The 22894-nt window shown below is 43.3% G+C and overlaps 1 protein-coding gene across 5 annotated transcripts in view; it reads right to left on the bottom strand.

The window, feature by feature from the left end:
- Nucleotides 1-22894, bottom strand: part of DPP6 (dipeptidyl peptidase like 6) — a gene marked incomplete at both ends in the record, with an annotated part of 1037088 nt that overhangs the window by 415674 nt on the left and 598520 nt on the right. For all 5 annotated transcript variants that reach the window (XM_082846708.1, XM_082846710.1, XM_082846707.1 and 2 more), the window contains one exon: nt 3144-3258. In XM_082846708.1, coding sequence (XP_082702834.1) covers nt 3144-3258 — 115 coding nt within the window. The remainder of the gene's footprint in view (nt 1-3143; nt 3259-22894) is intronic.

The following is a 22894-nucleotide window of genomic DNA, read 5'->3' as shown; positions in this document are numbered from 1 at the left end:
TGCACAGCAGGAGGTGAGCGGCAGGCAAGTGATTTGAGCTCCATCTGTATTTACAGCCACACCCCATAGCTTGCATTACTGCCTGAACTCCACCTCCTGTCAGATCAGCAGCAGCATTAGGTTCTCATAGGAGCGCGAACCCTACTGTGAATCGCGCATGCGAGGAATCTAGCTAGCTTGCTCCTTATGATGATCTGAGGTGGAGCCAAGGTGGTGATGCTGGCGCTGGGGAGTGGCTGCAAATACAGATTATCATTAGCAGAGAGGTTTGACTGCACAGAGATAATAAATCAATCACTTGCAGACTCATATCAAAACCCTATCAGTGAGTGGCAAGTGAAAACAAGCTCAGGGCTCCCAAAGATTCTGCATTATGGTGAGTTGTATAATTATTTCATTATATATTACAATTTAATAATAATAGAAATAAAGTGCACAATAAATTTAATGTGCTTGAATCATCCTGAAACCATCCCTCCCCACCCCCATACATGGAAAAATTGTCTTCCACGAAACCGGTCCCCGGTGCCAAAAAGGTTGCAGACCGGTGACTTACTCCCTTTGAAACTAATGTAAGTGGAATCATTTCTAAATTTCATTTTTGAATTGTTTATTACGAGTATATAGGAATATAAATAATTTTTATATAATGGTCTTGTATCTTCCAATGTTGCTGAACTCAGTTGTTAGTTATAATATGTTTTATTTTTTGTGTTTGTGGACTCTTTAAGATTTTCTATACATGAGATCATGCCATCTATGAATAGAGATAGTTTTACTTCTTTTTTACCTGGGTGTCTTTTTTCTCCCTTACCTAATTGTTAGAATCTCCAATACAATGTTAAACAGAAATAGTGAGAGTGTCATCATCAGAGAATCTACAAACAACAAATGCTGGAGAGGGTATGGAGAAAAGGAACCCTCTTGCACTGTTGGTGGGAGTGCAAATTGATACAGCCACTATGGATAACAGTATGGAGGCCCCTTAAAACACTAAAAATAGAATTACCATATGATCCAGCAATCCCACTACTGGGCATATACCCTGAGAAAACCATAACTCAAAAAGACACATGCACCCCAATGTTCATTGCAGCTCTATTTACAATAGCCAGGACATAGAAGCAACCTAAATGCCCATCGACAGACAACTGGATAAAGAAGAAGTGGTACATATATACAATGGAATATTACTCAGCCATAAAAAGGAAAGAAATTGGGTCATTTGTTGAGATGCGGATGGATCTAGAGACTGTCATACAGAGTGAAGTAAGTCAGAAAGAGAAAAACAAATATCGTATATTAATGTATATATGTGGAACCTAGAAAAATGGTACAGATGAACCGGTTTGCAGGGCAGAAACTGAGACACAGATGTAGAGAACAAACGTATGGACACCAAGGGGGAAAAGTGGCAGGGGGGTGGTGGTGGGGGTGGGATGAATTGGGCGACTGGGATTGACATGTATACACTGATGTGTATGAAACTGATGACTAATAAGAACCTGCTATATAAAAAAAAATAAAATGAAATTCAAAATTTCAAAAAAATTGTATAATATGGGAAATATAGCCAACATTTTATAATAACTATAAATGGGGTATAACCTTTAAAAATTGTGAATCACTATATTGTACACCTGTAACTTATATAGTATTGTACATCAACTATACTTCAATTAAACCATGCAAAAAAAATTAAAAAAAAAAAAAGAAATAGTGAGAGTGAATATCCTTGTCTTATTCCTGATCTTAGCAGGAATACTTTCAGTATTTCACTGTTAAGTATAATATTAGCTGTGGGCTTTTTATAGATGCTCTTTATAAGGTTGGGAAAGTTTCTTTCTTTGCTCGTTGAATGTATTTATCATGAAAGGATTCTGAACTTGGTCAAATGTTTATTCTGCATCTATTGAGATGACCATGTTTTTTTCTCCCTTTATCCTATTAATATGGGTGTATTACATTGATTTTTCATATGTTAAACCAATTTTTTTTCCTGGGATAAATCCCATTTGATCATGGTGTATAATCCTTTTTATATGTTGCTGGTAATTTGGTTCTATTGGCTAGTATTTTGCTGAGGTTTTTGCATCTATATTCAAAAGAGATACTGGTCTGTAGTTTTCTTGTGATACCTTTCCTGAGTTTTGGTTTCAGGGTACAAACTACTCTTTTTCCATTTAACTACTCTTTTTCCATTTAAGTTTTGTGATTATAGTTTAAACATACCTCAAAATTTGCCTGCACTTCTTGTACGTATCAAAAATTTTTTTACATTGCATTTTTTCCCCCTTAAAGTCTAATACCCGTGTAGTCTATTTATTGAGGATGGGAACTTTTTTTTTTTTGTCCACACAAAGTGACACCTAATACGACAAGGGGAATGGATAGTTACACACTGTTTATATATGGTATAATGTTTTCCTATCATGACCCCCACATGTTTATCTTATGGGCAAAGGCTTTCTTCTTGCCCTGATCTCACCACTCTCTTGCTACTAAATTCTTACCGCTCCATTAAAGCCCACTTCACATGTTACTTTCTCCATGAACTTTATCATAAAGGGTCTCTCTCTCTCTTTCCTCTCAGCTTCTATACAACTTATGTTTGAAACTTTCAATAATCCATCTCTACATATGTTTTTATCTGTAGACTTTTGTGGACAATTTTTGTGTATTTTTCTTCCCTGAGAGATTTCTGATTCTGTTTTATACTTCCTTTATTTCATCAGTAGTATCTAATATTTAGTTTATCCTTAGTTCACATTCAATATATGTTGTTTTTATAATTTTCTTAATTCATTCTCGATAACACACCCAGGAATGCCATTAGATATATAAAATTATTACATTTATAATGACCATCTTTAAGCTCATCAAGCATAAATTAATACTTGTGAATTTTAATATATGCCAAGAATTTCCACCCAGTCAACAATTATCTAAACAAATTCAAAGCATGTAAAATAGATCTTTTTTATTGAAAGTGTATTATGTCATTTTAACGTATGGCACAATGAGAATTAGAACCTGGAAAAAATAAATTATATAATGGGTATTGACTTAGAAAAAATCTCAAAGTAAACTTATGCCCTTTCTCCCTTATAGCAGCTTGCTTATCCAAGAATAAATGTGAGTACCTGGTGTCAGCAGCACCACTGAGGTGACAATCAGGGAGCAGATGACCAGGATGACAAGCAGTGCGATCGCTATGCCTTTCCAGTTTCTTTGTGGAGGATTACTCCCCACCAGCTCCTAAAGCAACAGCAGGAAAGAGAAACTCTGTGAGTAAAATAAGGAACTAAAATAAGCCAGTGGATACACTTAATTCAAATCAAGAGCTCAGGCGTATTCTCATCCTTGAAACTATGATCAACTCCTTTCTCTGCCCTCTGCCTCAGGGTCCAAAGGCCCCAGGTTCTCTTCTCTATCCCATGGCAAAGCCTTATCTCAAGAAGAATTGGATATTATGTTTACAGCTTTTGTGTAACTTAATGCTTCTCCACCCAATAAACTAGATTCCACAGCATAGGGTGATTGTGGTGTTTCTTATTACAGCCAACCTATTAACCCCCATCGAATCAAACCCAAGTATGATGAATTTTCCAGCCCTAAGACCTCTCTCATCTTTCTCTTCATTGACATCCACATTGTTAAGTCCTATTTCAGGCTACCAAATTCAAACATTTATTTAGCACATACTATGTGCCAATTTTAATCAACGTCTGCCTACTTCTCACCATCCTGGGCCTTTTCTTCCTTCTATAGTTCCTCAAACAAAGCTGTAAGACTTCCCAGGTCTTGCTAGTGCACTGGGTAACCCCCTACCCCTTTTCTAGGTTTTAGTCCCCTCCAGGGGCCGCATTATAGCAGGTGTTGGGGGTATGAGGGGGACCTGGAGACACTGCTAAAGAATGCTAAAGGTTGAAAAGATCTAGGAAATTAATCAGGCATATTGGCTGCTGAGACCAAACTTTCAGTTCCTTTCAAATTAGGACGATTTATATAATTTACAGTCCAAACTAGGATCATTTGAGAGACAAAGGGGGTAATATTAATAATCAATAAATATAATAGTTACATACCAATAATTATTATTATTAATTATACAAGAGCAACTGGGACTCTCCAGGGCAAATTAAGTCATACGGTCACACTGCAAATGAACTACTGCCCCTTCTGCCTATACATAGATCACAAAATATTCTCTCTTATAGCGCCCACTATTGCGACTCGCATTAACTGCGAGTCAAAATGCAATAGGATGGAGATGGCCTCAAAAAGTAGGCAACGTGATATATAAATACACCCTTATCCAAGGCTGAAAGTTCATTAGAATGTATCAAATTTCTGTAAATCAAAATATAGATAATATTCAACCATGGGATAGTAAATAATATTTGACATTGAAATATTTAATACTGGCTATCTAGATTATAGCATCAAGAAAAATTTGACTCCAAACAATTAATATTGGCCATCTAGGTTATCCAATTAAGAAAAATTCTGAGGACCATTAAAACCTTAGCAGGAAAGTGTTCTACAGCTTTTAGAAATTTCTACCAGTATGCTTGTTTGCCATTGAGAACTGAATTTGCCTACTAAAAAGTGGCTTTTCAGCACTTAAAAATAAGACTAAACATGAGTATGAAATTACGCTGAAAGGTTATACTGAGTCAACCTCATTTCCTATTGGATAGGGTTTTCTATGGGAGGAAGTCGCTGGCCAGTGACAAGAAGTGATCAGATCTCACTGATTCAGCAGCTTTTCATTTCATTTACAGAGGAAATAAGCCATTCTCACCAAAGCTGTGAATAGCATAAATCTTGCAGTAGTACTATTCCTAAGACCATGATAGTGTACGTGATCTCCCACAGAACCGAAGTGGACATTTCTCAAACACTGTTCAGATTAAATCCCAGGGTAACAATCAAAACCATAACGGTTTCATACTCAAGACTGAATCTTATCAAGATGAAAAATGATGAAATTAGTGGTATTGTCTTCATCAGCTCAAACAATGGATATCTTCCAAATCTTGTTTCTAATAATAATAATCTAGGATTCTAAAATTTGTTTTAAATATATCTATTAGATGCACTGATAGAAGTTTATATGAAAAAAAAAAACCCTAAGACTTCTGCTTTGCATCAACTTCTTGAGCAGCCAGTAGCATAACTAATTTCCTTGCAAAAGTGTACTTGAATGATGTTACAGTGATGTTCCCAGTAGGTCCCTCCCTGGCCCAAGTACACTCACAATATGGTGTCCAGGTCTAGGCTGGATACTGTCAGAGATAACGATGGACAGAGTGTTTCTACAAAGAGGACCCAAAGACAGAGACATTGCAAAATATGTCATATGAAGTAAGGCTGAAGGAAGGGTTCAGACTCAAAAACCAAATACTTAGTCTCTATTTGAATTATCACATGCCAGACAGAGGACTTCTTCTGCATAGTCCAGATGCAAGAGTTAGAACCAAAAGGAAATTTCACAGAGACAGAATTATGTATCAAAAAACCTTCAGAATTTCTAACTACTAGTATTGCTTCATGACAGAATGGGCTGCTTCACCAGGACGTGAGCAGGGTGGATGAACAGCTCCCAGGGATCCAGGAGGGCAAGCCCAGGGAGGAAGGTGGATATAAGAGATCTTAAAAATGTCTAACACAGTGTACATTCTATGGACATACAGGGCAGGGAAAAGAAAGATGAAGAACCATGAGGTGGCTCCAGTAAGTGGGAAAATGAATGAAAGGACAGTTCAGAAAGAGGACAAAGACTCTGCTCCCTGCATGCTCACTGTGCTAAGAACAGAAAACCAATTCAGTGTATATTACTGGATGGACGAATGCACAATAGGATAACCAAACAGGCGTTGATAGCAGAGCCCACTTAAGTGAAGTGATTCTGGATCACTGATGCCATTTTTTAAGTAGAGATGAACCACACTTCTTTCAGGTAACATTCTTATTTTTAAAAAGCAGAGTAGGGCTTCCCTGGTGGCGCAGTGGTTGAGAGTCCACCTGCCGATGCAGGGGACACAGGTTCGTGCCCCGGTCCAGGAGGATCCAACATGCCGCGGAGCAGCTAGGCCCATAAGCCATGGCTGCTGAGCCTGCGCGTCCGGAGCCTGTGCTCCGCAACGGGAGAGGCCACAGCAGTGAGAGGCCCCAGCAGTGAGAGGCCCGCGTACCGCACAAAAAAAAAAAAAAAAAAAAAAAAGGCAGGGTTATTTTACCCACAGAAATGCAGACAGTCTTTAGCCAAATTTCATTTTCAGAGTGCATGTAATTTATTTTTTTAACTACACAAACAATATTACTACAATAATAATAGAAAACGAAGAAGAGAAAAAAAAAAAACCACGAACCATCTTGCTAATGGTTCCAAGAAAACAAAAGTTTTCATTTTTCCATCTTCCTCTCCAGTCCTGGTCGATATGCATATTTAATTTTTACACAGGTAAAACCAGAACATAGATCTGGTTTTTGAGTTAGAATGCAGGTTAACAGTGAAAATCTAACTTGAACATCTAATTTGGCATCCCAAATTCAGACTTCCTCAACTTAACCTGCAGGAGTTGAATTATGGAAAATTTGAGTAGAACTGTTCTTGCTTCCCATGAAGGGCAAGAGAAGTTAATAAATTATCCCCTGAAATGTTGAGCTTCAGTAGTGTATCTCTCAACAGAATTACATATTTTTGCCTAGAATGATGAGATTGAGGCTGTAATATATTCTCTGTTCTGTTGGGTAATCATGCATATCTTACAGATGCAATAAAATGGAAAAGCATGTTTACAATTAAACACTGGCCTAAGAAGGTGAACAAATCTCCCATCCATCCATCCATCCATTGATATTTTATCCAGGCTTACTCTGGCAAGCCCTGTCTGAGACCCTGTTATGGCACTGTTATCAACCCGACAAGTCCAAAAGCTTTCATTTGTTCCATATTCCTTTCTTGTATTCTAGAGCAGGGATGGGGGACAAACAATAAACAGATAAACACACTAAGAGAAGAAAAAAAAAACAGGACCAAGGGGGTCTTGTCACCTCTTTGTATATAAAGAGGTCAGATAGATTTCCTAATAAAGAGACATTTGAACAGAAACTGAAAGAAGTACAGCTGGGAAGAAGCACATCAGACTGCTGTTGACTAAACTGTGTTCCCCCTTAAATTCATACGCTGATGCCTTAAACCTCAATGTGATGGTATATGAAGATGGAACCTTTGGGAGGTAATCGCGGTTAGGTGAGGTCATGAGGGTGGGGTCCTCATGATAGGGTTAGTGCCCTTATAAGAAGAGACACCAGAAAGCTTGCCTCCCTTCTCTCCACCTGTATATGTGGAGAAAAGGCCGTGTGAGGACACAGAGAGAAGGTGACCATCTTCAACCCAAGGAGAGAGCCCTCACCAGATACCACAGCTGGCATCCTGATCTTGGACTTCCAGTCTCCAGAACTGTGAAAGATAAATCTCTGTGTTTAAGCTGCCTGGTCTATGGTGTTGTGTTATAGCAGCCCCAGACAGAGTAAGACACAGGCTGACATCTGAGGGCAAACAATCCAGGTAGAGGGAGAGGCAGGAATACAGTCTGTAAGATAGTGTGTGCTTTGGTGTGGAGGACAGCAAAGAGACAGGGGCCAGGGTGGCCATAGTGATGTGAGTGAGATGACCACACTGAGCAAGGAGGGTGGGAGTCTGGATGCCACAGTGCGGGTTGGCTTTTCCTCTGAGTGCAAGGCATATGAGACAGCAGTGCATGAACCAGACTCCCACAAAAAGATCCCCAGGGGAGCTGCTTCATGGAGAGCAAAGAATATGGAAGCAAGGGTGGGCCCAGCAGGGACCCACTAGGAGGCCAGGGTGATGGAGGTGTGTCCCAGGTGGTAGTGGTACAGGTGGTGAAAAGTGGTTGATCCTGGGCAGGTAATAGAAAACGTCAGTCAACCATGCTTTTGGGAGCAGATAATACACACCTAGGTGTCAGGACACATTTATGTACCCCTTTTGCATTTACAGCCCTCTCTGAGGCTACTGTCTTCTGTGCTCAAGTAAAAAGCCCTTTGCACATCACTCCAAAGAACGTCTCCCCTCCTTCCCTCTACCTCTGAGCCAAGCCTAAGCCCTCCCCACTCTGCTCCAGGAACCATTTCCTCCTGTGTCCCAACCCCCCACCCCCAGCTTCGCACATACCATTGACTTCTGTCTCCTGACACACCTCTCTGGCAAACCCCTTCGCATTCTTTAGTTGTCAGCTAAAATATCATCTCTCTCTGACATTTTAGGAAGCTGTGCCTGGTTTCACAGGCAGAGTTTATTATTCTTTTCAATTGGAAGCAACTGCAACACTTTGTAAATGCTTTTCTGTAACGTTATTGCGCTATGAAATGATGTATTGAATGCCTGTGTCATCGGCAGACTGGAAGCTACTTAAGGAAGTGGGCTGGACGTTCATGTTCCCAATGCCTGGTGCAAACTCTAGGACACCACAGCGCCCAGGGACTGTGGGCTGAATGGATGAATGAACCCACAGATGCCTTTATGAGAAGGAACGTTGTTGTTTGCCGGCACACCTGTCAGAGACGCAATTGCTGGTTGATGCAGAAAGTAAAGCGCTAATACAACCCCAACTGCATTAACTATGCCATAAATAGCAATCGGTCCTAAAGGACGTAATGCAAACTGACATCTAAGTCTGGCAATCCCCTTGTCCCTGGTGACATAACTGTTGCTCATACTTATTTTTAACTCAGGCAAAAAGAAAACAAGGAAGTAAAACCAAACTAAACGCTTTCCTAGGTCGTTGGGTTGTTTTAAATATAAAATTCACCTTTCCAGAATGCTATTATCTTAGCAATTCATGATTAGAGCTTGATTTTTTTTTTTTTTTTTTTTTTTTGCGGTACGCGGGCCTCTCTCTGTTGTGGCCTCTCCCGTTGCGGAGCACAGGCTCCGGACGCGCAGGCTTAGCGGCCATGGCTCACGGGCCCAGCCGCTCCGCGGCATGTTGGATCCTCTCAGACCGGGGCACGAACCCGTGTCCCCTGCATCGTCAGGCGGACTCTCAACCACTGCGCCACCAGGGAAGCCCAAGAGCTTGATATTTTTGTGCCAATTTTACAACTGAAATGGAAGAAATACAGATTAAAACAATGCTTACAGACTCCACCACGTCCCGTGAACTGATTCAAGAATAAGTCCACGGCATGCTGCCTCCCTAAAATCGATGTATCTTATCTCATCCTGAGCTCCATCTGTCTCACAGAATTCCCTGCTGCCTTTATCAGACTTCATGCCTTCTGATGAGGAGCAGAGATCCAAATGAAAACTCAGGGGTGATTATTTCAAAAGTAGAAACTGAGACTACAAAGGTGGAGAAAAGAAAGGAAGGGGTGGGAAACTAGAGGAATCTAGAGCGTTGTTGTCGCAGGATAAATGCAAACGTGTCTGAAAGCCCATTATAATTTATGAAAATTATAGATACCTGAATAAACATTGCTTTACTATTTACTGCGCTCACTACCAATGTCCCAGCAACACGTGACATACAATATGGGGAAAAGTCAAAAGCACATTAAATTTCCTGTACTTGATAAAGAAAGTAAACGATACAGAGATCACATTCCTTTCATCCACTCTCTTTGCACCCCAAGCTCTAATGAGGAGAAATCAGCATTTTAACTTTTGTTGGGTACCCAAAGTAGGGTGACGCAGGTTGCAGCTGTGAGACTCCACCACAAAGCAGTGCATTCCTCAAGCAGCAATAACCGACCTGCATGTTTCCATGCATCATAGGCACTTTGTTTAATGCACTGTGGGTACAGCCTCGCGTGGCTAAAGGGACAAAGGAGCCGCGGCCAGCAGAAGCGAGACTGGAGGACGATTTCTGCCTAATACTGAGGCCTCTCCTAAAGAAGCCCCCCGTCCCAGGAGGTCAGAGCACGGGAAGCTGCAAGGGCAGGAGCTGGGCGCGGCGGAGGAGAGCAGGGCCCGCAGCGACAGCCGACGTCCAGGCCTTGCCAGCCGTGATGGGAACAGCTGGCGATTCTGCATTTTATTTCCCGTGGCTGAAGGCAGAGGGGTCAATCAGATGGCCCACTCACCACAGAAGGAGGAAGTGAATTCAGTTGTTTTTCTCACAATCATCCATCTTTGAGCCAATCAATCTCCTCTTCTATCAAGCAGCTTTCAGAAGAATATTAAGACTAGAAGACTGTTTCTGGCTCTCAAAATGGAAAGAGACCTTCTCTGGGATATCACTAGATCCAAGCTTAGGTCACTGAGAGTTTAAAATATTCCCAGAGAATATATGTGAATCAGCAGCTCAACAGAGACTGGATATCCTTCGCAGGGAGAGTTCTCCACTCCTTGAAATTCTTCCCTCCCGTGACTGTTGTTTTGTGTCTTCTAAGTACTTTGGGTGTTTTTGCTGGTTGTGAGCATGAGGAATAGATGAAAGCTGTGGCCACAAAATACTAATTAACGCCGATTCCATGTCGGTGACTCTGTAACCGACTATAGGGCTGGGGTGGGCTGGGCAGCCAATCCTGAAAGGTGGAAGCAACCAATGCTGTGTGCAAGGGAGATAGTGCTCATGGTGGAGGGTGCAGCCTTACCCTTCAAAAAGCTTCTGTTGATTTCACTAATTAGAAATTAAATTTGGGGACTTCCCTGGCGGTCCAGTGGTTAGGACTTCGCCTTCCAATGCAGGGGGTGTGGGTTCGATCCCTGGATGGGGAGCTAAGATCCCACATGCCTCACGGCCAAAAAGCCAAAAAACATAAAACAGAAGCAATATTGTAACAAATTCAATAAAGACTTTAAAAATGGTCCACATCAAAAAAATATCTTGAAAAAGAAAAAGAAATTAAATTTGGTTGACAGGCCCTTCTTTCGACGTCTGGCAGTTAATTACGAATCATCACCGCCTTAGCGACAGAGAGGAGCTGACACGCCCGTGCTATCAGACCCATGCTCCGGTGACCCCTCTTCCCCTGGGCACTGTCTCTCCATCATCTTCCTCCGGGTTATACGGATGCCCCACTCCTTAGGTTATCCTGGGCTCTCACCACCTGTTCTCTGTCAGCCTTACAGACTGATCTGGGATCCACTCTCCTTTTCTCCTATGGATTTGGAAACTTCTGAGGTTGACTTACATAACATGAATTTAACATAACGTTACCGCCTGAGGGCACAGCACTTTGAAATCGAATCCACCACTATTACTAAGGCAGCTGTCACCCTCTACCTGCAACTCAACAAAACTGTTGGAGGAGTAATCTCCTGTTCTACCAGTTCCTCTAGAAAAGGAAGAAGAAGACCAAACAGGCAAAATATTAAGTGTAATTATCTATCTCTTAAAACTTCTTCTTCATTATTTTTACTTGCAAACTCATCACCAGAAATGAAATTATTTTAGGCTCTTCAGTTTAACTGACTGTGTCTGATAGCTTCTTTATGAAATTAATTCAAAATGTTAAGTCATTCCTACCTTCACAGCTCAGGCTAACTTGGACCTATTTTGATAGAATGTTTTAAAGGTATCATGTTGTCCCATAAATCACAAAAGCAAGGGCACTACGACCCCATCACTGTCGGAAGAAATTTCACAATATATCATGCCCAAGAGAAACCCCTTTCAGTAAAAATATGGCTATGAAAGTAAGTGGCAGCATTTAAAATCGAGCATTTGAATCTCACATTGCTGTGTATGGTAACGATGCCTTCAAAGCATCTTTAGACACCGTCTGTCTTTGCCTTGACTCACTGAAACCCACAGGCAATTGTGAGACAAGTTTCCTATACCAGGGCAGCTTTTTAGCAAGCTCAACACGTCATTTCCCGATGTCACAAATCCCTGCAGGCACTCAATAAATATTAAGTAACTAACAAACAAGACTCAAAGGCAAGAACCACCCGCAATTTAATGACAGAGTCTAAAATAATTTAGCTCATTTTTTCAAAAGGGCTCGCCACCCTGATGCAACCGTCTGTCAAAGTACTAGATGCCTCTTGACAAATGATCCCAACTGCCCTCCTCTCCCATCCATGGGTGCCAGAGCTATGTTTCCACACTGTGAGCGCCCCCCTCACTGCCTCAGCCTCAAGTAACTGGCCCAAAATGGGTCAGAAGTCCGCTCCAGGATTTTAGGGGTGGGGTTAAAATACTGTAATAGGGAAGAGCCCCTGTACTCTCTTACAAGTTAATCACTAAAGAGTGTTGCCTATAAGCTTCAATTATACATAACCGCCCATCTCTGGGAACCCTGCTTCCCAGGCAATAAGTGTTAAGCTAAAATACCTTTGTCTAGCTCACAGGAAACATCCTGACTGGGCCCACCTGTGAACGACTGCAGGGAGGAAGAAATTATCACATCCCCTCCAGAGGCTGATGGGAACCAGTACGTGTTTGATTTTATCCCCTCCCCTTTCAGTATAAAGAGAAGCCTGAATTCAAACTCAGGCAAGATGGTTCCTTGGGGAAGGAGTCCACCATCTTCTCGGTCTGCCGGATTTCCAAATAAAGATGCTATTCCTTTCCCCAACAACTGGGTTCCAGATTTATTGGCCTGTCGTGTGGCAAGCAGTACGAGCTTGGACTCGGTAACACTATTCCAATTTATTCTTGCCTTTGTCACGCAACACCAGGATGGAAGCGGAGGGGGGTGGCAGGAGGTGTCTACTCCCATATGGCATACGGCTTCGGAAGGAAGGAGAGCAGGCTTACAGAATATGAAGAATGAGTTACACCAACACACAAAGAGACAAGAAGCAAAGAGAGAGAAGAGTCCCTATTGGTTTGAATTTCTTGACCTAATTTTTCTCCCGAGGCCTAAATAAATTTTTCCCTTAGATTTAACAGCACACTCCTGTTTCTTTATGAAATATTTTATTTCCCATTTTACTTAAACTAGTGTGAGCTGATTTCTGACACTTGAGAACAAAGAATCTGACACGTGTCACTAAGGATGTCCAGCCCAGCAGCCAGGATCCAGTCAGCGCTCTGTTTCCAGGAGGCATCCTGTGCTCCTTACTGAGGTCGCATGCTCCACTGTGCACAGCATCTTATGGCCAAATCCACACTAGAAAATGAGGTGAAATTTTAACTACATGCTTGGTTTATAATATCAAAATAAAGAATTTTCTAATGGGACACATAGTTTTCTTTGAAAAGACCAGCTTTTCCATAAGTACGTATAGTTACTTTTCCCAGGGAAACGCTGAGGGAAGTTTAGCAATTACCTTCACAGATCCCCAAGGATCCACACTTGTCATTACCCATCAGTGCTGGAGTGTAGCCCCCTCTGTGACAGGAGGGGCTCATTCAAATTAAAGCAAATGCCAGCCAAGACAGCTGGCACAGCCAAGTGTTCATGAGCATCTTGAGAGGGTGGACTGTTCCTGAGGTATTCACTATTTTTAGGTCCCAATTCCTCAAAGGAAAAGCTCCAGAATTTTTAAATTATAGCTGTCCTAGAGTGGCTCTGTTCAGTAGATCCATATGTAACAGCTATTTTTATAATCAAGAATGGTCTATAAGTTACAGATGTAGAAAACAAACTTATGATTTCCAGGGGGCAAGTGGGGGGAGGGATAAATTGGGAGATTTGGATTGACATACACACACTACTACATATAAAATAGATAACTAATAAGGACCTACTGTATAGCACAAGGAACTCTACCCAGTGCTCTGTAATATGGGAACAGAATCTTAAAAAGAGTGGATATATGTATAACAGATTCACTTCCCTGTACACCTGAAACTAACACAACATTGTAAATCAACGATACTCCAATTAAAAAAAAAAGAATGGTCTATACCACCATTTTCATATAATTCAGTCTAATAGAAAGACATACAGCGTCAGAGAAATTATGACCTACAGGGATACAAGTGATAAACCATCTTGATGCCATCTGCAACTTAATCCCCTTTGCCATGTAAACTAACACGTCCACAGGTTTGTGAGTTTGGGAGGTGGACATCTTTGGGGTGGGGGGGAGGTCATTATTTTGCCAACCACAGGGTGTATTCCACGTAATGAAATGTTATACCTCAATGGAAATACCAACCTTCTACTACATGCACAGCCAGAGGAAGACCACAAGTATAACTGTGAGTTGGATTAGACGCTAAAGAATATACACCGCATAATTCCATTTACGTAAAGTTCAACACTGAGCAACACTGTGCCCCAAATATAGGGCGCACCCTTGAGTCTATAAAGACAAACAAGAAAGGAATTTCTATAAAATTCAGGATGTTGTATAATTTAGGGGGAAAAGAGGAGTCCCAGCTGGAGAGGGGGAGGCAAGATGCAGGAGTTTTAGAGGTGCTGGCAGGACTCTCTCCTGACCTGGATAGAAGTTACAGGGCTGTGTGAGGCCACACTCATCTGCTCCGCTATTTGCTTGCATGTTATATAGTTTTTATATTGTAGTATTTCACAGTGCAAAGGTAAACCATGCACAGTGTATAGCAGCTTTGGGACAGAGCACTGGCCGAGAGCGGTGACATAAGGAGATACTTCCTAGCACTCACACCCAGGAGGAAACAACATCAGGCCAAGGAAATGACACCATGAGACATGTATGATGGCCAGAAAGACAAGGTGCTGAGAGAAAGTCTAATGATGGGGGGGTGGGGGTGGCCAGGGTGGGACCAAGGCAGCAGGCAAGGCTCTCTGAGGAGAGGTGAAATTTAATTTGAGCATTGCAGGATGTGCAGGAACTAGTCAGGTGAGTGGCTGGGAAGGTTTTCCACGTGGAGGGAGCCCAGTGCAGAGGGCATGAGCCTGGTACTCAGTGTACCTCTGGCGTGCGGTGTCCAGGATGAAGCTGGAGGGGGAAGGCACTGATAAAACCTGGCCGGTTTTGTAGACGATGCCATGTATTTTGTGTTGAATCCAAAATGCAACTGGAAGTCAGTGAAGGATTCTGTAAGCCACTCGTAATAACTTCTAGAAGAAGGCAGGCATTAATTGTTTATTTTATTTATTGACATCAGAAAGAGTACACTGAGAAGGACCAGGATTGGTTACTTCTCCCATTGCGCCTAAAATATGTCAAATATCAGGCCAAGGTGAAATCAAATACCTCCAAAAGGAAAATATTTACATAGCAACTATTAAAATTATTGAGAGAAAATAAACCACACAAACTGAACCGCGGGATCTCCCATTACAGGACTCCAGTCTACTGTCTAAATGTATTTTCTTTCTAATATTTATTCACCATGAACAGCATTGACATAAATTTCTTTTACGTATCATGGACCATTTACCATAAGTAGAAAGTAGCAACAAATTACAAAATCAACGGTGCGTGTATCTCAGGATGGTGAAACAGCTTTCTAATCATTGTATTTCCATGTCCGGGGGACGACAGATGGCTTTAAGACTGCAAGAACAAGTTTCAAATAACATTTAGCAACTGACACACGTCCATCAATATCTATCGCGTCAGCCTGTTGGATGCACACACCCATTTCTGTTCTACCGGCTCATTTACTTAATCTTCGTTATTGGTGGCTCTTATCTTTCATCAAGGGCACAACAAAGATAATAGTTGGCCAGTAATTGCCCAAGGAACCTAAGAGTGGACCGAAGCAGAAAGCACGACTCTGAGTGGTCCCCAGGTCACTGAGATGGCAATGGGGCTGTGGTGAGGAATCCTCACCGGTGAAGATAGTGGGACACACGGACTGCCCTGCACAGCCCTTGGGAGGGAGTCATAAGACCACTTGGGATGGTGTGATTCCTCCTCTTTCTGCCTCTGCTGTTCCCTCAAAGCCCCTCCACCACCTTGCTCACACAGCTGATGCCCCCTGAATCCAGGATTAATTGATCGATTTTCTTTTTTTAAATTGAAGTATAATTGATTTAAAATGTTGTGTTAGTTTCAGGTGTACAACAAAGTGACTTCATCATACATACATATATATCCATTCTTTTTCAGATTCTTTTCCCATATAGGTCATTACAGTGTATTGAGTAGAGTTCCCTGTGCTGTACAGCAGGTCCTTGTTTATTTTATATACAGTAGTGTGTATATGTTAATCCAAACCTCCTAATTTATCCCTTCCTGCTTCCCCCTTTGGTAATCATGAATTTGTTCTCTATGTCTGTGAGTGTCTTTCTGTTTTGTAAATAAGTTCATTTGTATTGAATCCAGGATTTCAATGAAATTCCCTGCCCTCTGGCACAGCCACGAGCGCAAAAGCAACAACAACAAAGAAGTTTCAGAGTCCAAGAAGCACTGTTCAAACAGGCTGAAGAGGGCTTCCCTGGTGGCGCAGTGGTTGAGAGTCCGCCTGCCGATGCAGGGGACGCGGGTTCGTGCCCCGGTCCGGGAGGATCCCACATGCCGCGGAGCGGTTGCGCCGCTGAGCCTGCGCGTCCGGAGCCTGTGCTCCACGTTAGGAGAGGCCACAGTGGTGAGAGGCCCGCGTACCGCAAAAAAAACCAAAACAAAACAAACAAAAAAAACAGGCTGAAGAGAAGCAAATACCCAGAGAGGAATTCACTCTGCTCTGCAGACCAAAAGATAAAGCGCCCTGATTAGAAAATGCTAATGATCTCAGTAACTCCCAGCACAGCGCAGGGAGCAGCTCAGAACAAAAGGTGGAGAAAAGAAGAAATATGAATAAAAGAATTTAAAATGCACTGAGGGAGAAAAATGGAAGAGAATATCAGACACAGGACGAGTGAGAAGCACCTGGTGACACTAAAGACAGAAGCAGCAGCTGGAAGAGGCCAGTCTGGATCCCTGGGTGGGGCAAACAGCAGGCACATCCAAAGACCTGCAGGTGCTATGGCATCTGGGTGCAAAATCACGCCACTGCATTAGTAACAAAAGGGAAAATGCAGTCTACGGTGTTGGGTTTTTTTTTTAACAGCAGCTATTTACATGGCACATTCTTAAATAATTTCTACCTGAAAATATTAAAACAAAGTCTGCACTTGAAGTGGCAAAATTTTAGATACCTGTAAGTTACACACATCAAGAACAAGCCAGGTAAGTATATATTTTAAACCAAATTCATACTGTTAATTTTTTATTTTAATTTGATCAATCCAGTTTAAGTCATTACCTTATTATGATCCAATGTCTTTAAATACTGCACTTAAACTTAAGGATAGCATTACTGCTGTGACAGGTAAAACTGTTTTTTTTTTTTAAATAACCACAATTTTTGATGTATTCAGGAGACCCAAGGCATGGGTTTAACCATGATGTGTAGAACACGAAAGGAAAAACAGAAATATTTGTTTTACTTTGGATCTTATGTAACAGATGAAGAGACCCTGTGGGGAGCTTAAAGGGAAGCAAACAGTGACTATCTTGTTGGAAAATTGGATCTACAAGGAAATGTCAAGGTAATTAGTCTACTTATCTGAAGAAAAATGGCCCAGACCAGAACTTAATTACCATCTCCAAATATAGCCATCCAAAGATTTTTGGACAAAAGAAATAATTATCTAGTCCCTAGGAAAGAAACAAATTAACACCACAAGAAAGATTACTTGAAATGCGTATTTCTCAAAATGCTGCTAGAGAATTTCTGGGAACCCCTGGATGTGATGTTAAAATGCAGATTCCTGCGGCCTCTGAACCCTCCTGAACTGAAGTCTCTGGGGGTTGGAGCAGAGACCAGTCATGTTTTAGTCTGCACAGGTGATGTTTATAATGACGAAGGTATGAGAACCAGTATCCACAGGAACTTCTCACCACATACCTGTGCCCAGGTAAATCAGTTTAGCAAATTCCCTTAAAATTGGTTTAAGAATGGAATGTTCAGGCTGCCGCCTTGAGACACAGTTCAGAGCTTAATGTTCAGCTCAGGGTCGCCAATCCCACCGGATGCAAAGCCCAGCTCATCTTCTCCAATATGCTTTACCCTCTCATTTTCCAAAGGGAGAGTTCAAGGGCACCTGTGCTGGGGCTTCTCCCTTTGCCCCTTCCCAACTTCACTCTGCCCCCTTCTCCCCCGCTGCTCCGTGTCCTGGAAGGCCGGCCTCTGACACTACAAGCTGCCCCCCTGCACATCTTTGCTGATGGCTTCAGATTGGTCAAGAGATAAAAAAAGAATGAAATAATGCCGTTGGCATCAACATGGATGGACCTAGAGATTATCATACTAAGTGAAGTAAGTCAGACAAAGACAAATACTGCATGATATCACTTATATGCGGAATCTAAAAAAAACTGATAAAGATGAACTTATTTGCAAAACAGAAGTATACTCACAGACACAGAAGAAAACCTTATGGTTACAAAGGGAAGGGGGGGAGTAGGATAAATTAGGAGGTTGGGACTGACATATACACAGTACTATATATAAAATAGATAATCAACAAGGGCCTACTGTATAGCACGGGGAACTCTACTCAATATTTTGTACTAACCTATAAGGGAAAAGAATCTGAAAAAGAATATGTATACTTTATATATATAAAACTGAATCCCTTGGCTGTACACCTGAAACTAACACAACATTTTAAATCAACTATACTTCAAAAAATAAATGAATGAAACAGGTTGGCCCACAGGAGGTCCGGGTAGGAGACATCTGGGAAGGAGGAGAGGGCCAGGGACTCCCTGCTCCGCCCAGGTTGCCTGGTCCGGGCAGCTTCCTCTCAGGATTACATCCCCTGGGGGTCCGCTCTTTGCCCCTTCAGGCTTAGTTTAGGACAGGTATCAGTTTCAGGGGGCTGCTATTCCCTGGGGCTCACGTCTCTGATTGCTCCCTTAACCCTCTTCATACCGCTGCAAACAGTCCTGAACCATGTGAGCTGGATTAGGCTTCCTGCCGTGACCCTGAATGCCCTAAAGCTGAACCGTACCCGCCACGAGAGGAGGAAGCATTTATTATTTGTTACACTCAACTAGCTCTCAGCCTCAGCCTAGACTGACTGGTCTCCTTCCCATTAAATGTGAAGTTCCTCTAGGGAACCTCCTGCCACAGTGCCACATACAGTATTTTCTAAGATCCTAAATGAATTATTTGCTTTCCAGATTGATCAGAATGTATAAAGTACACAGCCAGGAGGAGGTCTTGCTTGAACTGCAGTTGCCTTGTCCATGCAAGGGGATAAACAGTTCACATCTAACATTCATACAGTTTCTCAAGTCTACACGACTGAGGGTTCACTGCTGCACGTGCTTAGGGACACCCTCAAAAGTTGAAGACACTGCTTTGCTTGAAACTCGTAAGAGGCTTTCTATTTTCCTTACTGGTATTTCTCTCTAGCTGATGGGAAACCTTAACTTTCTTTTCTGACAATGTTAATTGAAGAGGTCTTGAGGAAAGCCAATTTTCTTGCTCAGAATATTAGAATAAGAGGCACAAAAGGTTTTTACCTATTAAACATATCAGTGGCACTGTCCACCTGTAACTGTTACCCAAATCACAAATTCACATTCTCTACAACACTTAACAATTACATGAAAGTAAGGGTTTGTGAGGACAATTTTTCAAATGCAAAATTCCACTCACTGGCATGGAATAGAATAGTTTGGAAACATGCCCACATGGGAACAAGATTCTGGCTGGCATCTTCCGGCACCAGTGCCCACCCCGCCGCTGGGCTGGCTTCACTGACTGCAGTCTTAGCGCACCTCTCATCAGAGACCACTCGCTGCCTGAGATTTCCCCTCACCTCACCAGAAGCAGTGTGGGTGACCGGTCACATGGTCACCAGAGAACTCACGATGTTTTATGCCCACTCCTGTGTCTTACCTGTTTCAGTAAAACTCAATTTAAAAATGAAGCTCAGGGCTTCCCTGGTGGTGCAGTGGCTGAGAGTCCGCCTGCCGATGCAGGGGACACAGGTTCGTGCCCCGGTCCGGGAAGATCCCACATGCTGTGGAGCGGCTGGGCCCGTGAGCCATGGCCGCTGAGCCTGCGCGTCCGGAGCCTGTGCTCCACAACGGGAGAGGCCACAGCAGTGAGAGGCCCGCGTACCGCAAAAAAAAAAAAAAAAAAAGAAGCTCAGAGCTTCCCTGGTGGCGCAGTGGTTGAGAATCTGCCTGCTAAGGCAGGGGACATGGGTTCGAGCCCTGGTCTGGGAGGATCCCACATGCCGCGGAGCAACTAGGCCTGTGAGCCACAACTACTGAGCCTGCGCGTCTGGAGTCTGTGCTCCGCAACAAGAGAGGCCGCGATAGTGAGAGGCGCGCGCATCGCGATGAAGAGTGGCCCCCGCTTGCCACAACTAGAGAAAGCCCTCGCACAGAAACAAAGACCCAACACAGCAAAAATAAATAAATTAATTAATAAACTCCTACCCCCAACATCTTTAAAAAAAAAGCTCAGCATATGTAAGCTTTTAGCTAGCACCTAGTGGTAAGTAAACAAGTAAATAAATAGATGAATAAATAAATAACAACAACAACAAAAACTCAAATGGATTATAAAATTCATTACAGCTGCTCAAAGGCTGTCCTAAACATGATCGTGGGGTTCAAACAACAGCACTTTCTTTCCTGATTGCAGAGGGGAAATATGTACATATTTCCTACCTGAAGCCCCCAGGTCGGTGTTGAGAAAGGACTATACTCCTATTAAAGGACTAGCTCATTTTACCATGTTACCCCCATTCTCCCCCAAATGTTGAGAAATCTATCAAACAACGAATTTCAAGTTACTCAGGGCCGTAAATATTTGAGTAATAAACTGTGACTATGGTTATTAAGTGATGGCAACACTGGCATTCAGCACCAGAACGTACGAATATTGTAAATATTCTTGTAAAACAGCAGTTACCTATGAGCAATTTTCAAGAGAATCATAAAAATAACACACAAGATACCACAAAACCCAGCCAGCTTGGTACATGGGGTTCACTAGAACCTAACTACTTAAAACTAGCCTTATTTAACATAATTGCAGGTTAACTGAATTGAAGATAAAGGACTTTGACTATTATTTCCACTGCTCACTTCTTTGAATGATTTGGACAACAGAAACTACTTTATGGAGATGACCTTCCTATTCTCACCTCCCTCTTCTGTCCAGGGAGGTGGGAGGTGGCGAAGCCAAGGGTCAGGACCAGACGAGATCCAGTTTCCAGCCCTGAGATTGGGCCATGGGGGTGATGGGCCCAGGCTGCACCTGCAGGGCACAGGGCTGAGGGCGTCGGAGTCTGTCCTGGACCACTGGGCAGGCTCTGGGAGAAGTGGAGGGTCCTGCCCTCACGGGACACGTCTCTTCATCTACCCTGTGGTTGCTGTGGCACGTGTCTCGTCCTTCCTACCGAGCGCTCCTGGAATAAGCACCTTGGGGACAGGACCTCATTATGAGGCATCACCGTAGGATCAGGGCTTAGTAGTGGTGACGTTCGACACACAATGCTTGTTTCCTGAATGGAAAAGACTTAACTCCACTTGGGGAAAGAAGCATTCAAATGACCCTGGGCCTTAGAAATCCAGACACAGCTGGACTTGCCTCCGCCTCTGCTAGCTAAGCGACTGTCTTCAGTCAGTTTGGGCCCCTGTAACAGAAAAGCACAGACTGGGCAGCTTAAGCAACAGAGATGGATCGCTCACAGTTCTAGGCTGGAAGTCCCATACCAACTAAACACTGGCCCTTGCCATCTGCCTCTACAAGGACTAAGTCACGAACCGCTGCAGCCGCTGCCCTTCCGCACCCCCCGAAAGGAGCTCAGGGGGGAGAGCAGGAAGGAGGCCCTCTGTGCCCTGGGAAAACCCGGCAGAACAGGCCTTCAGATAGTTGGATATTCTCAGGAGAAGATTTTATGAGCCCAATTCTTGCATCGCCTCGTATCCAGAAAAGCACTAAAATCATTAACAGACATCTGCTCCTCGTGACGAGCAGCCACCTTCTGCCAAAATGCATGTTTGACGGCACGTACCCCCCGCCTTCACTAAACTCACACCTATACTGACCTCCCCCTGCCTCTTCGGAGCAGTTTCTCAGGGCTATCTGAGAGCCTGTCTCCCGGGCTATAGTCCTCATTTTGCCCCAAATAAAACTTAACTCACGACTCTCATGTTGTGCATTTTTTTTCAGTCAACACCCAGAACAGGGTGCCATATGGTTGGGTTCTAGGTCAAGGCTCCCTTCCTGTTCAGAGACAGTCATCTTCTCTCCGTGTCCTTGCATGGCAGGAAGGGAGCTGACCAGCACTCTGGCCTCTTCTTACAAGGGCACTAATTCCCCCTGAAGGCCCCACCTCCAAATGCCTTCACTTGGGGTTAGATTTCAACATCCCCAAACATCCCATCCCTGACACGGACCATGCATTGAACTGATGCTCAGTGTAATCAGTGGTAAGTTGGGGACAACATACACCTTGTGACACTGAAGTGAGGGTGACAGTGACGTGTCCAGGAGAAGGCCTAGCATGGAGCAGGTCCAGTGAGCAGCGCCTGTTACCATGTGAAAATAATACTAACACCCCTCTGTGGTATCGTCCTGGAAGTGAAAGTGACCGTTCAGAGGACATTTCTACAGCCCTGGCGCCTCCCGGGTGACCTGCAGCGCCAAGCCAGCCCCGGGCCAGAGAGCTGTCTGCTCCCAAGACACACATTGCTCCCGAGACAGAGGCAGCAGCCAGTTTGAGAGTCCAGGGCTGTTGGCAGAGCCTGGCCTGAAGGAGAGGGAAGCAGCTCGGAGCCCTGAGCCTGAGAGCAGCCCCAGAAAAAGAAACTTCCAGCATCTGAACAGCTAGGAAGGTGGATGGACACTTGTGTCTGAGTCTTTGGTGATGGGCAGCGGCTGAAAGTGCCTCCACTTTGGAACTGTCAGAAAGGACGGCCTGTGTTCCAGAAACCAGACAGACAGCACTGTGCCGGTGTTCCTTCTGAGTTGCCAGGGACAGTGATAAATGCCAGGTCGTCTGTCACAACACACAA

This window comes from Leucopleurus acutus (assembly GCF_964270905.1).
Source record: "Leucopleurus acutus genome assembly, chromosome: 9".
Classification (NCBI taxonomy): Eukaryota; Metazoa; Chordata; class Mammalia; order Artiodactyla; family Delphinidae; genus Leucopleurus; species Leucopleurus acutus.
The sequence above is the reverse complement of the archived record's forward strand: the minus strand, read 5'-3'. Positions and strand labels throughout refer to the sequence as shown.